This window comes from Drosophila bipectinata, chromosome XR (assembly GCF_030179905.1).
Source record: "Drosophila bipectinata strain 14024-0381.07 chromosome XR, DbipHiC1v2, whole genome shotgun sequence".
NCBI classification, from domain to species: domain Eukaryota; kingdom Metazoa; phylum Arthropoda; class Insecta; order Diptera; family Drosophilidae; genus Drosophila; species Drosophila bipectinata.
Window position 1 is genome coordinate 22,909,364 of NC_091735.1, and position 15,387 is coordinate 22,924,750.

General features: G+C 38.5%; 4 protein-coding genes and 1 long non-coding RNA gene across 9 annotated transcripts in view; all 5 read right to left on the minus strand.

Moving 5' to 3' along the window:
- The window catches only part of LOC108128570 (hornerin), a 47,462-nt gene extending 46,483 nt beyond the window's left edge, over window positions 1-979 (minus strand). The window contains exon 1 of the mRNA XM_043213071.2: window positions 367-979. The gene's annotated coding sequence lies outside the window, so the exon portion shown is untranslated. The remainder of the gene's footprint in view (window positions 1-366) is intronic.
- A 204-nt stretch (window positions 980-1,183) lies between these two features.
- On the minus strand, window positions 1,184-4,753 carry Hayan (hayan). Of its 4 annotated transcripts, none has more exons than XM_043213007.2 (8): window positions 4,622-4,753; window positions 4,408-4,503; window positions 3,394-3,485; window positions 3,142-3,325; window positions 2,381-3,013; window positions 2,176-2,240; window positions 1,659-2,114; window positions 1,184-1,601 (listed from the first exon to the last, which is right to left on the minus strand). In XM_043213007.2, exons 3-8 carry the CDS (start codon window positions 3,473-3,475, stop codon window positions 1,255-1,257), a joined length of 1,767 nt encoding a protein of 588 aa, XP_043068942.1. In that variant the 5' UTR covers window positions 3,476-3,485; window positions 4,408-4,503; window positions 4,622-4,753; the 3' UTR covers window positions 1,184-1,254. The 4 variants fall into 4 exon arrangements, with proteins under 4 accessions (XP_043068942.1, XP_017101591.2, XP_017101590.2 ...); XM_017246102.3 differs by having other exon boundaries at window positions 4,408-4,506; window positions 4,622-4,752; XM_017246101.3 differs by having other exon boundaries at window positions 4,408-4,752.
- Window positions 4,754-5,093: 340 nt separating this feature from the next.
- On the minus strand, window positions 5,094-6,703 carry LOC108128481 (serine protease persephone-like). Its single transcript, XM_017246095.3, has 4 exons — window positions 6,517-6,703; window positions 5,934-6,327; window positions 5,692-5,875; window positions 5,094-5,624 (listed from the first exon to the last, which is right to left on the minus strand). The coding sequence occupies exons 2-4, from the start codon at window positions 6,117-6,119 to the stop codon at window positions 5,284-5,286; spliced, it is 711 nt and encodes a 236-aa protein (XP_017101584.3). The 5' UTR covers window positions 6,120-6,327; window positions 6,517-6,703; the 3' UTR covers window positions 5,094-5,283.
- Window positions 6,704-6,765: 62 nt separating this feature from the next.
- LOC138927760 (uncharacterized) lies at window positions 6,766-7,329 on the minus strand. Its single transcript, XR_011444254.1, has 3 exons — window positions 7,188-7,329; window positions 6,877-6,979; window positions 6,766-6,777 (listed from the first exon to the last, which is right to left on the minus strand). It is a non-coding gene; the product is annotated as an uncharacterized lncRNA (long non-coding RNA).
- Window positions 7,330-8,189: 860 nt separating this feature from the next.
- Cyp4g15 (Cytochrome P450 4g15) lies at window positions 8,190-15,153 on the minus strand. 2 transcript variants are annotated; one of them, XM_017246097.3, is made up of 7 exons: window positions 15,075-15,153; window positions 14,278-14,727; window positions 13,586-13,783; window positions 12,558-12,740; window positions 9,348-10,009; window positions 8,812-9,103; window positions 8,190-8,732 (listed from the first exon to the last, which is right to left on the minus strand). In XM_017246097.3, the coding sequence occupies exons 2-7, from the start codon at window positions 14,474-14,476 to the stop codon at window positions 8,569-8,571; spliced, it is 1,698 nt and encodes a 565-aa protein (XP_017101586.2). In that variant the 5' UTR covers window positions 14,477-14,727; window positions 15,075-15,153; the 3' UTR covers window positions 8,190-8,568. The 2 variants fall into 2 exon arrangements, with proteins under 2 accessions (XP_017101586.2, XP_070139116.1); XM_070283015.1 differs by lacking the exon at window positions 15,075-15,153 and having other exon boundaries at window positions 14,278-14,889.
- Window positions 15,154-15,387: the final 234 nt, after the last annotated feature.

Genomic DNA, 15,387 nt, shown 5'->3' on the forward strand with positions numbered 1-15,387 from the left:
GTACGAATCCTGAATCATTAACCATGCACCTGTTGTTTGCTGCTCTGATTACCTCAAAAATGATGAAAGACAGTATGTAGGGGGTGAGCGGGGTTACAAATTGGTTCGGTTCGAATGGATCGAATGGTATTAGGCCACAGACTGGGGACCCACAGTGTTATCGGTGGACAAACAGATGTGCCCCCGGAATCAATTTCCCACCATATTCTGGGATGCAATAACGAGTGGGTGGTGGTGGGGGGGGGAGTGCCGATAAAAACCGTTGTTTAATCACCACAAATAACCAAAACACTTTCCGCCAAACACACAAACACACACACACACAGAACACATCACTGAATAGACCCATAATAAAAATTAACTTACATTAACAGTTAATAGAAGTCTCTGGATTATTATTTTTAGATGTCTTTGTTTTATTTAGTTTTTATTTATTTTGTTTTTAACACAAATCACTTGAAAAAAAAAATAATAAAAAAAACAATTCAACAAACGCGACTCGACACGAAAATACGAATTTGAATCTAACGGGATTCTATCGGCAAAAAGACGCACTTTGAATTTGAAACTGTTTTTGAAACTGTCTCCGTCGTAGGTTCTCTCTTTTGAGAAACGCTCTCACTCAGTATTTGGATATTAGTTCTCCAGTTCCTTTTTTTGGAGGGGGAGAAGGTTATCGTTCGCTGCCTCGCGACCAACTGAGCTCCAAAATGCAGAAGCGGCGGCATTTAAGCAGGTCCCGTAAACGCCGCAGAGCGGTGGGTGAGTTTTTTTGGTGGCATGCCTCCGCAGTAAGCCGGCCGTTCTGTGTAACGGTAAACAGCTGGCTGTGGAAGCTCAGTAAGCAGCTTTCGTTGGCATTTTTTCGCTCAACTGGCAGTGCTGTCAGCGGCGGTGAGCGGGAGAGCGTGTGAGAGCGAGAGCTTGAGAGAGCGCGAGCAAGGGCTTTGTTTACGAAAAAGCAGGCAAGATGCAAGCGGCAAAACTTTGACAGTTAGCCCAAAACCAGGGCTACCATATTAAAAGGGTATTAAAAATATAATAATTATTTGATACTCTATAAAAAGTAAATTATAGTTTTAAGTTAGCTAATAAAATCTGTAGTTTTTTTAAACCGTTTCACTTTTTTAGTGCAGCCCTGGAAAGTTTAATAAATATTTTTTTAATTAACAAAATATTTAACTACGTTTTTACTTTAAGCCCTTTATTTTAAGTCAGTCCTGAGATTCAAACCAAATTTGTTTTTTTTTTTGGTCACACGCGATTATCCGGCCACACAATACCCTCGATATAGTCCAGGAAGGCGGCAACCCTGGAATAGAGACCAGGGGTGGCACTGGCACAGCCAATACCCGCCGATATCACACCCTGGATGTAGTAGATGCTGTCCGTGATGTTCACCTCCTGGATGAGCGGGCCGCCGGAGTCACCCTGGCAGGCATCCTTCTTCTGCTGCCTGTCGGCGGCGCACATTTGCGACTCAATGATGCCCATTTTCAGGGACCTGGAGGACGTGGGCTGGTTGGCGAACGCCTCGTTGCATTTGCTCAGCGGAACCAGTTCCAATGGTGCTCGCAGCAGTACCGTTGAACGCGCCTTGGCTGCAAGGATAATGAAAGGATTAGGCTTTTTCCAGAAAGAACTAACTACTAACTTACTGGTGCGATTCACTTGACCCCATCCGGCCACATAGAGACTGGCATCCAGTGGCGGATCACGGATATCGGTGTTCAGGCAGGCTGGTCTTATAATATCGTTCCTGGGCGCCGCTTCCGCCAGCTCCAGGATGGCGATATCGTAATACTTGCTGAAGCTGACATAGTTTGGATGTATCAGCACGTTGTTTACGTTGATGTCCACATAACCCCGGTCGGGTTCATTCAGATTAACGGCTCCCAGCCGGACGAAGGCCGGCCTGAATTCTTCGCTGATGCAGTGGGCCGCCGTCAGGACATAGCGATCGTCTATCAAGGATCCACCGCACCGATACTCGGTCGTTCCGAAACTGTTGTAAGCTATGGCAGCCATATGGGGATATACGCCCAATCCCACACGGACCCCATCCAGGATACGGTCTCCAAGGGGCAGAGTATCACCTCGAATTTTTCTGCAAGCTAAAGAAGTATATATTAAGGATATATATTTAGGATATTAAGGGTATATAAGCCTCTATACCTGCCACTGCCGGTCGCTCTCTGGTCTCCTGTCCTGTTGTAGAATTGGGCTTGGAAAACCTATCACTATCGAAAGAAATGAAATAAAATATTAGTATTAGGGATAATAGATCCTTTTGCCTGAGACAGAGAATGCATGCGGCTCCCTGGCTGAGGCCAACTGATGTTCACATGCCATTAAGAAAGAAATCAGATCTGAGACAAACCCCGAAGACTCCGGCTTTCGGTCTTCGCCCCGAAACTGGAAGGGCTTAAAGGGATCCATTGTTTCCGTTGGCTGGGTGACAGGAACTGGAACAGGGACGTTGACAGGAGCAGGAACTTGGGTGGGAACTGGAACCTGAACAGGAGTCTTAACGGGAACCTTGACTGGAACCTGAACAGGAACCTGCGGCTTAACTTCCCGCGCTTTTTCAATTTCCATGCCTTGCTGCCGCAATCGATCGTTCACCAAATGTATCAGATTATTGTCTCGGTTATTGGACATGGACTCCCCTTGAGGTTTCCTTGAACGGGGCGTGGTGAAGGGACGATTTATTATCCTGGGCTCGGGGCTATTCCATTTCCAGTGGCCGGAAGTCCGTTCTGTGTTGGTACTAATCGGTATCGTGTTTGGCGGAGCTATTTCCCAGTGACCCACACTCTGGGTGGGCATTTTCAGGGACTCGTGGGTCTTTTGTGGCCTGATGGTGGTTCCCAGGAGCTTATTGAAATCAAAGAAGACTTCATTCTCATCCAATCGGGGTTCTCTCGAACGCTCAGTGGTCGTGGAAGTGGTGGAAGTACTGGATGAACTGGTGGTTCTGACAGTACTGGTAGTTGTTGTGCTACTACTACGACTATAAGGGGTTAAAAGATATTAGTCTAGTCGCGTTATCGATAATCGGAGGAGGCATGCAACATCAATGGCACTTGCTCGGGGGGGACACACACAAAAGCACATACAGGACAGGACACACAGGCTTACTCAGTGGATGGACAACAGGCGACAATGGGACAACAAATGATCTCCTCGCGTAATCCGTAACCGCAACTGGGCACCTCACTGGTGGACAAGGCCCCCGATCTTATATATCCATCGACGTTCAAGCAATTGGAGGAGGCCCGACATATACCCGGTATATTGGGCTTTACCTTGCATTCATCACCCTCTGAAAAATATTAAATAATATAATAATCTTAAATCCTCTAAGAAGATATATGTTTCTGGGTTCCTTACCATCTCCAAATGCCACTTGACTGGAAAAACTGCAGATGAGTACACCAAATAGGAACCAATTTCTCTTCAAGTCCGCGGGCATTTTCGGTCAACTGAAGTTTTTAGAAAATAAATCAATAAATAAAAAGCTTTAAATTAAAGAATATAAAGAATAAAGATAATATAATATAAAGAATACCTCTTTTTTATGGTATTCTCTCTCTAGAAAACCAAACAATAAAATAGTCTAGTATTATGTTCTGTTTACACAAATAAACAAAAAAACCTTAAGCTGATATTGCGAATTGCCATTGACCTACTTTTTAAGTTTTTTTTTTATATTTTTTATACATAGACAGTGTGAAATGAATATGTTCTATAGAAAAGCTTAAGATTTTATTTTAAAATAATCTTAAACATTTTAATAACGGTTATAGGTAAAAAAATTGGAAAATAAGAGGAAATTTATTAAGAAAAAGCAATTGTTTGGTCAAGTTTTCTATTTTTTTTAGTATATTTAAAAGATAATCTATTATTAATATTAATATGTATTCTTTCAGTCAATAATTATATTAATTTAATTTGTTTAAGCTTGTAAGAGGGAATTTCTTTAACAAAAAGCACAGACATTGTAAGATTTTATAATAGTTTCCAAGTGTATTTCCGAAGGGACTTCTCTATAAGTAAAATTCTATTAGTTATTATTAAAATTTCGTTACGGTAATCTACAATTATCATAACAGTTCTCAATAAATTTAAAAAAATAAATATATATTGTCCGACTAATAGTGACATCACGGGCTTTTCTATTCGCAAGTAATTGAGGTATGCGATCCGTTTAAATGGCTTCCGGCCGAAGCCCGAGCCGGGTAATGCCCATTTTCCCCCGTGTAAATCACAAACGGAAGCTGACCAACAAAACAACACAATCCGGAGCATGTAATACCTCCCCCCCTATACCATATGTATGTATATATACATAATATAATTATTATATTTGTTTTTTGGTCCATTTTTGCGGCTTATCGAACGCACCTTTGACACGACCCGTTTCGGTTTTAATTTTTTGTTTTTTGTGTTATTTTTTTTTTTTGATAACGTCTAAAGGAATACGTATACGTAGTGTGACTTCTTCTAGTACACAACAAGCCAAATATACAAAAAAAAAATATTAAGCAAAATAATAAAGAATCACCAAAAAAAAAACCACAAGGCACAAACAAACAAAAAAAAAAAACAGATTATAAACCGGTGGCTATCGCTCTGGTCAAGAAGACAACGACTATATCACGACGAAATGGACTAATGGACTAATGGACAGACGATACTGAGATTCCGAGAATCCCTGACCGCTCAGCAACGCTTCGTCCAAGCAACTGACTAAACACTGAAGCCCCCAGAGCCACCAGACAGCCGGAGACGGAGCTTGGGAGCTTGGCAACTCTTGGGAAGAAGAGCCCGAGGTCCCCTGATGCCCCCATAACACCACAAGTCCCCAAAGCACCGGACGGTAGCTGAGCAGCAGCTGATAGCGATCACAGCACCCAGATCTTCCATCTACCTCGACTGGCTCTCCCGCTGAGCACGAACCGGTTTTGTTACCCCAACCGATACAAGTCGCTCATAAAAAGCAACCATTCTGGGTAAGGGTTCGACTACGTGTTACCCTAAATTTTAATATTTTATTTTGCAATATTTTATTAAATAAAAGTTAATTGGAGTTCGATTACTTTTCCCCCAAAATGAGTATTTATTTTACCTTTTTTTTGCAACCAAATTTAAGTTTTAACATCTCTTTTGTTGGTTTTGGAAATCACAGATTTTTGTATAAAATTTTAAATAAAATTAAAATTTCTTGCCAATTTCTTAGTTTTGTTTTTGTTGCACTAGCTCCATATGTATACTACTTCATTATACCCGATCATCGGGCCACACAATGCCTTCAATAAAATCCAAATAATTAGCCACACGTTGGTATAGTCCCGGGGTACTGGTGGCACATCCAAAACCGGAGGTTATTACCCCCAAAATCGAATAGATGCCATCCTCGATGTTGATCTCGTGAATGAGGGGGCCGCCAGAGTCGCCACTGCAGGCGTCCTTGTGCATCGCTGTGGCACAAATCAGGGTATCGATGATGCCCTGTTTAAGGGCCTTAATCGAGGCAGGTTGTGCCGCAAAGGAGATGTTGCACTGGTTGAGGGGAACCACTTCCAGGCCAGCCCTCAATAGGATTTTTGATTTGGCCCGAGCTGGGGATTAAAATATATGAATATTATCCTCGTAATGAGGTTAAAACTCAGTGACGAAATATCTCACTTGTACTATTTACGACACCCCAGCCGGCCACAAAAAGTCTCGAATCCAGTGGAGGATCACGAGGATCCGTGTAGAGACATGCGGGTCGAATATTATTGGTTTCTTCCACATCCTGGGATAGCTCTATTACAGCAATATCATCATACTTACCGCCCACATAATTTGGATGAACTGTTACACTTTTCTGTGAAAAAGATAGGATTACTAATAGTTTTCGCCAAAATACGATTAAATACAATTACCACACTAATATCCCTATTATTTCGGTCCGGATTCTCAATGTTCACCGAACCCAAGCGAACATAAGCCGGCGTGTTCGCCTCCGTATTCACACAATGGGCAGCGGTTAGGACAAATCGGCTACTGATCAAGGATCCACCACATCGATAGTCAAAGGTACCGAAACTACTATAGGCAATGGCGGCCATGTGAGGATAAATTCCCGGTTCGACCGGAACTCCGCCCACAATGTGAATGGTTAGTTGATTTTGACGGACTTTCGTCCTAAGTCTTTTGCAAAAAGTCACCGAAGGGCGTTCGTTTGTGGGGACATCCACCCTGGAAATGGCACTAGGACGGAAAACGGTGGAAGTGGAGCTACTAGTACTGGGCGTCCATTCTTTGGGAGGAGAAGTGCTTGAAACGAAAGAAAAAAAACCTTGAATAAATAGTGGAATTACTAAAGCCTGAAGATAAATATCCTGAAATACGATAACGCCTTGCTTGATAGAAACGATAGAAACGGTCACTCTAATGCTAAAATTCAATCGGAATTAAAATTTAAAAACAAGACTGGACACATTGTAAATTGTACATTAATCTTACCCATTTGAAGGACAACATGGAACGGTGGGACAGCAAAATATTTCTCCCCAGGGCGTTAGACCGCAGGATGGCACATCATCGAGCTTGAGGACTCCCGACTTAATATAAGGATCGATGACAGGCTCACACTCTTCGGAGCTACGACAAATACCGGGAAGCTTATCCGTCACCTGGCAGGCATCGCCCACTAAGAAAAAAAATGGAAAAATAACTTCCAAACAATTTTCCAAAAAATTAAGAAAGACTTACATTTTTTATCAGCTTCAATGACAAAACAGGAGATAAGCAGTGAAAAATATAAAAGATAAAGGAAAATAAATTCCAAACAATTTTCCCAAAAAAAAATAAAGGAATACTTACGTTTTTTATCAGCTTCAATGGAAAAATCAATGTAGATAAGCAGGGAAAAATATAAAAGATAGTATTTCTCCAAATTCATGATGGTAAATATTGAGATTGGGTTCTGGCAATATTAAATATAAATTAATATAAATAGGGATCTTAAAAACTTAAGTAATTAATTAAATTATACTAAGAAACTTTAAACTGATAACAAAAGAAAATAATGTATACATTATTGTAATGGATTTCACTCTGAATAAAAACAAATCAAAACAAAACAAAAATAGTAGGAGCACAGAAAAAAAAATCGTATATGTAAAATAGCACACCAGATAATAGAACTCGGATTTCTCGGACCGATCAGAAACACATCTCTCAGACAACTGACACCCCGAATCGAATCAATATCTCATTGTAAAGCCGGATCCGGTAGAAAAAACTGCGCTCTCTGTAAAATCCAACCGGTTTTCGAAAATAAAAACAAAACTAGCATAGACTTAGTTTTTCGATCAGAGAACTGACTGACACACTGACAGACTCACCAGCTATATTGGATGTCATTCTCAGTTTATTGGAACGGAGTGAAGTTTATTATGCATTTTGTTAGATCACCCATTGATATAAAAGTGTATATACCCCGGTCCATGAGGTAACAATCCAAGGGTACAAAAAGGTAAACAAAATACAAGTAATGACTCACACGTGTTGCAGAAATCCGGGGACCTGGAATCTGGTCATTTTTATTAAACGTTTAATTTATGCGGCAAGAACGTAAACTAAGAACACGAGAAGTGCATAAAATTGTTTATTTATTTAAAGGAATAATTTGGAGGAATATACTAAACATATTCAATGGAAACCTTTTAAAACTTGAATTTTACTGAAAATAAAAAAAAAATATTAGGAAATTAAAGAAGAATAATTGTAGCTTGCTAACTTTAATTCCTTAACTTAATATTATGTTTGCGCCAATAATTTGAATTTGGACTCACCTCTGTACATAACAGCACTGTTAGATTTTTCACCAACCGATATAGATTATCGATAACTGCATTTGTAAAGATATAGAGAGCTTAATGGTAATTTAATAAAATTTAAAGCTTACTCTAAAAAATTTAAAAATATTTTACAATTATTAGCTTTTAATTTAATTTAAAAACAACCGATAGTTTATATGAGCAAGGCCTCATTTTCCAATGAATCTGGTAACTCTGTGCGTATAATTCAAAAAAGTACATTTGAAAACCCCTTTTTATCAAAGAAACCTCTTAAATTAACTAATTTAAGATTACTAAAAACCCCTTCCACAAAATAAAAACCCTTCCACGCCCTTTTTTGTATAATTACACCAAAGATTTATTGTCAAAATCATTACACAAAAAAAGGTATTATAATTATTAAATAAACAAAAAAAAAACAGTTAAAGGATGATGATAGTTGTTGTGTTTTTTTTTTTTTGGTTTTTTTCGTGTTAAATGCGACAAAAAAATAATTAATTATTTATACTATTTAATAGATTGAGTGTGTTGTTGTTTTTTTTTTGGGGGGGAAAGAGCAGGTTTATTATTTGTTTAATATTATCAAATATATTACTGTATAAACCGGTGACTATCACTTGCCAACAAGTAAAGAGGGTGGTGGGGCTGTATTTATGGATAAGTGTCCGTTCTGTGTAGCTTATTTTTTACGGTGTACAGTATGTACTGTCCTTCATCTGGTCCTCGGCTGGAGCCGGATACGGAAACCTTCCTCTCGCTTCAGGATAATGTCCGCCTGCAGCTTGAAATCCGATTCACTCAAATCCGAATAGACACGGTAGTTCCGCAAAATGGTCGACAAAAGGATCTTTAACTTTAGCATTGCATACTTGCGGCCTTTTTAAATAAATATTTTTACATTTTTAATATTAACTTATATAATAGTTTAGTAAAATAGTTTCGTAAAAATACTTACCCACACAGCTACGGGGTCCCGCCGAAAAAGGTACAAATGCGTAATAGTGTCGATTGGCTTGACGTTCCGGCAAAAAGTTGTCCGGATCGAAGACATTCGGATTGGCATAGACCTTGGGATTACGATGGAGCAGGACGGTGGCCACAGTCACCGTGGCGCCACGTGGAATCACATAATTGCCGGAGTTCAGCTTAAGGTCCTCCTGCAGTTCGCGGGCGATCAACGGTACCGGGGGATACATTCTCAGGGTTTCCATCAGACAGCGTTCCAAATATTTCATTTCTAGTGTGTCCTGGTATGGAATTTTGGAGAAATATTATAGGAAATTATTGGGAAACTTCAAAAATGCCTTTAACTCTATAAGAACTCTATAAACCTCTTTAAACTAGCTTCTAGTAAAAATCTGTCCGTGAGTTTAAAAGCCTGTATTTTAAAAACTATAAAGTCCAGAGCTGTCAAGCTTAAAAATTAAAATAAGCCAATAAGCTTTAAGCCATGTCCCTTCAAGCTTAAGCTAAATCCCCCAAAACACTTACCTGAAACGTGGCTGGTCTCTGAGAGTCACCGAAAATCGAGTCCAACTCGGCCAGAACACGATCCTGTATCTCCTGATGTATGCCCATCAAGGACAGGAAAAATGATGATCCTGCAGCCGTCGTATCGTGTCCTTCAAACATAATGGTGTCCACCTGCTCCTTGATCTCCGTGTCCGTTATCAAAGCCCCATTCTGGGCACTTTCCAGCATCAGATCCAAAAAGGCCAGACGCTTCTTCTCACCAATATCGTTGTCCTCCACATCCAGATCGTCCTTGAGACCAGCCGACTGGCCATATGAAAGTCCTGCCACTGGAGTGACCGCCTCACCATTCGTAGCTGGTGGATTCGCTCCGGCATTATCCTGTTCCTGCTGTTCCCGCTCCAAAGCCGCCGCTTTGAGTTCGCACTGGGCCAAGGATCCACGGGTGCCCTGCTCGAAGGCAGCCTTCTTGCTTTTTATCACCTTGGTGGTCAGGCCGTGGATAATGTTCAGCAATCGTCCCTGCTCCTTGTAGTAACGGGTGAGGGTGAAGATGAACTCGTTCCGCAGAAAGAAGCTGCGATGGCGGGCGTGCAGGATATCACACATTCGCATCACCGCCATGGCGTACTCGAATCCAGATTTATCCTGCGTCTTTTTCGATACTCCCATTGCAGTCTCTGTTTATGGAATGAGAACAAATATCATTATTTATAATTATAAATAATTTTTTTTTGTGATTTTTATTATTTAAAAAATATCATATCAAGACTATATGATACCTCCTACTTCATTAGCAATTTGCCAAAAAAAAACTCAGCATAATTCGGATTTTTTTCAGTGAAAATGTGGGGCTTGGAGATTCGGAGATTTGGCGATGGGCCTCCCAGTACAAATGGGGGGAAGTGGAATGCACTCGCCTGACCCAAGCGCCAATTGAACTTAACAAACAGACAACAGGCGGCGGTGACCCTCCTTGTCCCTGAGTGCCCCCCCTTCCTGTCCATCCATCCGTCGGTCCATCCGTCTGTCCATCCATACATCCATCCATCCGCCATCCCCGGACTGTCTAATTGTAGATACAATGCATAAATAGATCTATAGATGACAACATAAACGACCAGGTCCGCGAGCCTCACAGCAAAATGTATACCGTGCTGTGGGAAAAGTTCGCTCAGGGAATTTTCGCTCAAAAATTAGTGCATTGGAGGTTTTTAAGGTTTTGGGCTTAAATGAAAAATTATTTAAGTAAAAAGTAAGGCAACAAAAATTAAAAAAAAATAAGGAGCTTCTTAAGAAATGCATAAATACAATTATAAGCTAAATTTTTGAATTTATTTATTAAAATTACATTAAATTATCAAAATTAGGTTTCAGCCTATCCTATTGTGAATCATTTTTTCAAAAAGTGGCAACCTTTTCTAACATCTTTTGAATTGTTTGTTGTTTTATCTTCAACATTTTCAATCTTTCAGGCGCCATTAAAAAAAAACTTTAAAATAAATGTATGCTAGTAAAAAAATAAATATTCTAACAAGAATTCCTTCAATTTATTTTATTAATTTCTTGTAGGGTTATATTTCCCTCATTGAAAACTAGAAAGGAAAAACGTAGAATCAAAATAATGTAATTAAATTAAAAGGAATAATTAAACATTTATGAAAACATTTATGCTTCTAAAGCTCTCCAATTTATACTAAAAGATCGTTTTAAAACCTAAATGAGCAAAAAAGACGCTTCCATTCATTTATAAATTTTCCATTTCCATTCATCTGGCGGGCAATAAGACAACCTGACATTGGGTTTTCCTGTCTATTTTTCGTTTGTATTTTTGTGTTTTGTTGACTTTCTTAAATTGCATATTTTTCGCAGTTTTTCCAGGTCTTAATTGCTAATTGTCCGGGTTTGCGTCAGAGTCAAAATCAGACCCCATCAAGCCACAAAAAAAAAGAAAAGGAAAAAAAAACTGAAATTAAAAAATGAAAACACGGCGGCGGCAGTTGCATTCAAATTTTCCTGATTAAACGCTTAATGGCAATGCGACGTGCCTTTAATTACTCAGCCCAGCCCCATTTTTTTTCATTTTTTAATTTAAGTTTTTCCATTTTTTGTTTTTGGTTTTTTAGCAATCTTGGCTGCATTTCAATTGAAGGCAACTTGGATTATGCAATAGCCTAGAAATCAATCCGAATGCAGTTCGCAAAAAATGCAATAGTTAGTCCACAATGTCATTAACATTGGCCGCCTTCCAAATGCTCCAAAAGTGCCTACCAAATGGTTTCACTTTTTTTTTACAGTGCCGCCCAGTGCCAAGACGTGTTTCTTGAGCAAATCACCCAGACAGGGTGGGGGTGGCTTCTAAATGGTTTTTATGGCCAATTTTGTTGGCCAAAATGTAAGCCTATAACCTTCACTTATTTGCCTACATATTTTTAAGTTGCCATAAAAATGAATAATTTAAGAACTAATAAAATATAATATTATATTAATTTATTATTTGTTTTACTGGTATTTAAAAAAATTCGATCAAACCAACACATTAAACCCCTCTTGAAAATTTGAGTTTCATGAAACTAAATGAATACTTTAACTAATCATCTAAAAATCCACCAAAAGTCCTTGAAATCCTTATAAAAAATATCCCCCAAATTAGACAATAAATCATGAATGAATAGCATTACAAAGACAGTCATCTGGTGGCTTCCATTAATTTTAATTTCGTAATTTTTTTGTAACCAAGCCACATGATCGTCTTGAGAGCAGTTTTTTGTTGTCAAATGGCTACATAATTTGGCGGATTTTGAGGCAGGAATATCATATATGTATATATCAAGTCCGATAGGTGTACATGATATGATATATGTATATCTTTTGTGTCCATTAAGGGGAGAGCACAACAAAAGCGAGTACAGAAATTTTTGATTTGTTAGTATATAGGGAAATGGGTCTGAGCTCAATTGTGTGTGTTTTGGAGGGCTGGCAAGGGGGATCTATGCCCCCTATATATACTATATACATAATATCTGGTATTTGGGGATTAGGTGACTCGGACACACGCATCCGAATACAAAAACGCTAATGGGTATTATGGGGAATGCGTGTGAGTTGACTGTACTTTTGTGTGTCTCTCCAGTGTTTATATATTTGTGCGTATATCTATATAGTTTTTGATTGTATTTTATACATATTTTATACATATATATGGATAAATGTATAGGTATCACTTACCCAATAGAATCTCCACTGTTGCCTCGCTCATGTAATCATGGCAATCAAAAGTGCGACCATCCTCCGCACGCAGTTTCCGCACCACATTCCGCGAATTCTCGTTGAAGAGCTCGATGAAGCTCTTCAGGACGTTCAAGTGGAATGTGGGTGCGATCAGTTTGCGGTGCGAACGCCATTTTTGACCTGCAATTCACAACAAAATATATGAAATATATAAACTTCAAAAAATCAGACCAAAATCGGAGGTTAATTTAAGGAAATAGTAGGTATTTTAAAAGTAAAGGTTGAGTAATATGTATCTTATTTTATAAGAGCTTGGAAAATCTCGTACCAAAACTAAATGAATTATTCAAAATAAATTAAGATCAAATGTAAAAAAAATGATTAAAACTCATATTCACATAAACAGAATCGTATACTTTATTTATGTTTTTTATTAAAATTTTTAACGCTGCTTTAAAAATTAGGTATTGAGATTTAGAAACAGCTACCTTGTATATTTTTCCCTTCTATATTCCAATTATCATTTTTGTTGACAAAAATAAATGGTTCTGACTTGTTTCATTTGGAATAAATAAAATTTATAATATATTAATAAAAAAGGTTGCCAGAAACAAAAAATATTAAATAAGAAAAGCAATAATACTAATTCTTTAAAATGGGAATTCGAAAATAGAAAACAATAAACCTGATAGGTGTTCAAGAGTTTAGACGGCAAAGCTTTTCTTCAAAAAGATACTTTAGTTTCTTCCCTATTTAAAAAAAATAATAAGTAAATATTTATTTAAAATATTTATTATTTTCTTTAAAAATATAAGGATATTATGATTTTTCTCGGTGAGTTTTCTGCGACGTTGATTTTATTTATAGCGGCATTGTTGTGCCAACTGTCAGGCTTGTGGATCGCTTGATTAATTTATGATTCCGCAAATTGCATTAGTGGCAAGTGGCGGTTTGATGGTTCGGTAGCTTGGTGATGCGGTGGTGCCACCCTCCCCCAGTATTCCCCCCACCTCGATCCCCCTCACCTGTACTGATCAGCAGTCCATCCCCCAGCCACGGCTTGAAGAACTTGTACTCGGAGGCCTTGTCGATGTAGACGTGACTGCTGAGGAGTAGCTCCACGTCCCGGGGATCGTAGATGAACACCACCAGCTTGGGGCCGATCCACATCTTGGCGATGTGCTCGAAGGGGGCGCTCTTCCGGATGACGGTTCGGAAAACGGCTGCAGGAGAGTAGATTCAATTATTTAGTGTTTATACTACTAAACTACTTTAAAAATATTTTTTTTTAAAGCCAAAATAAAGATTTTTAAAAAGAAACTTATGCTTAGCAAGATTATAGAAGTTTCTATTTTAGTTTCTAGTTTTTATTTTTGAAGTTATTTTGAAGTGGAAATAAATAATTTTCATGCACTATTTTTTCTTGTTATTTAATAAGGTTTGTTATTTAATAAAGGTTTCTTAATAATTTTGACAAATTCCAAAAAAACTTTATGATGATTTCGTTTCAAATATATATAAATGTAATAAACGTATTTCAAATACGATTTCTTTAAGATAAAATAGAAAGTTAATGTTTAATAAGCATTTAAAGGAGATATTTGCATGAAAATGTTTTTCATTATTTAAATATAGTTTTTTAGAAAGTGTTTTTGAATATTGAATTGTTTATCTCTGTTAGTTATTAAATATTTTTGATTGGCTTGTGGAAATTTACACGAAGCGGGTCCTATGACGTCGAAGAGGTGGCCCACGATGGGCAGGCCCCGTGGTCCCGGGAGGCGGCCAGCCAGCCTGTACAGGTGGGCCCGCGAGAGGCGCCAGTAGATGTACCAGAGCACCAGGGTTGGCAACAGCAGAAAGTAGAACATGCTGCTGGGCGAGCCCAGGGTTGCATCCTTTTTCAGAACTTCCATTTTCTTTTTTTTTACAAGGATCTCCTCTCTCTTTTGCTCTCACTCTCGCTCGGTCTTGCTTACTCGCTGTCTCTGTCCTTGTTTTGATATCTCTTTTATTTTCTTTTATTTTTAACTTTAATTCACCAGTAAAAAAATATTAAAAAAAAAGGAAACACCACAAACACAAGACCCGAAAGTATCGGGTATGAATCACTTTTTATGTTTTTTTTTTGTGTTATTTGATTATCAGCTATCCATGCGGGCTGGATCTTAAAAATAAAATTAATTTTATATTGAATTATGATCGAATCGGATTAGATCGGATCGGATTGGATCAGATCGGGGCCAGATCAGATCGGATCAGATCGGATCGGATCGGAACGGTGGACCGGATGCTACTCGCTGCTCGTCCAGCGCTCGACTAATCGGAGATGTCCCCTCGCCGGGGCAGCCAACAAAAAAATCAGAATCACAATCACAATCAGAATCAGAATCGCACAAAATCAACCCACACACTCACTCCCTCACTGGACACTGGATAGTTGGATACCGAAAAAAAAAAAATTATAAAAAATAAGGGAACAACTATAAGGCGATACAGATACAGATACAGTACAGTTACAGATACAGTTACTGATACAATTACAGATACAGATACTCGTATATAAATCACAAACGATGGACCCACGTCCCACACTTCGCGCTCCCTTCACAGTTTTCCGACTACCGACTGCTCACGGTGCGAACGACTTTTATAGCCAACAATGTGCACTATACACTGTAAAAAATATATATATTTTATATAGAATATATAAAAAAAAAAGAGAAAAAACGGAAAAAATAAAACGGATATTTAAAGGTTTTTAGAGTATGAGCAACCCATAAGACCCTGAAACTATACATGTACTTCTAAAATAAATCAAAATATT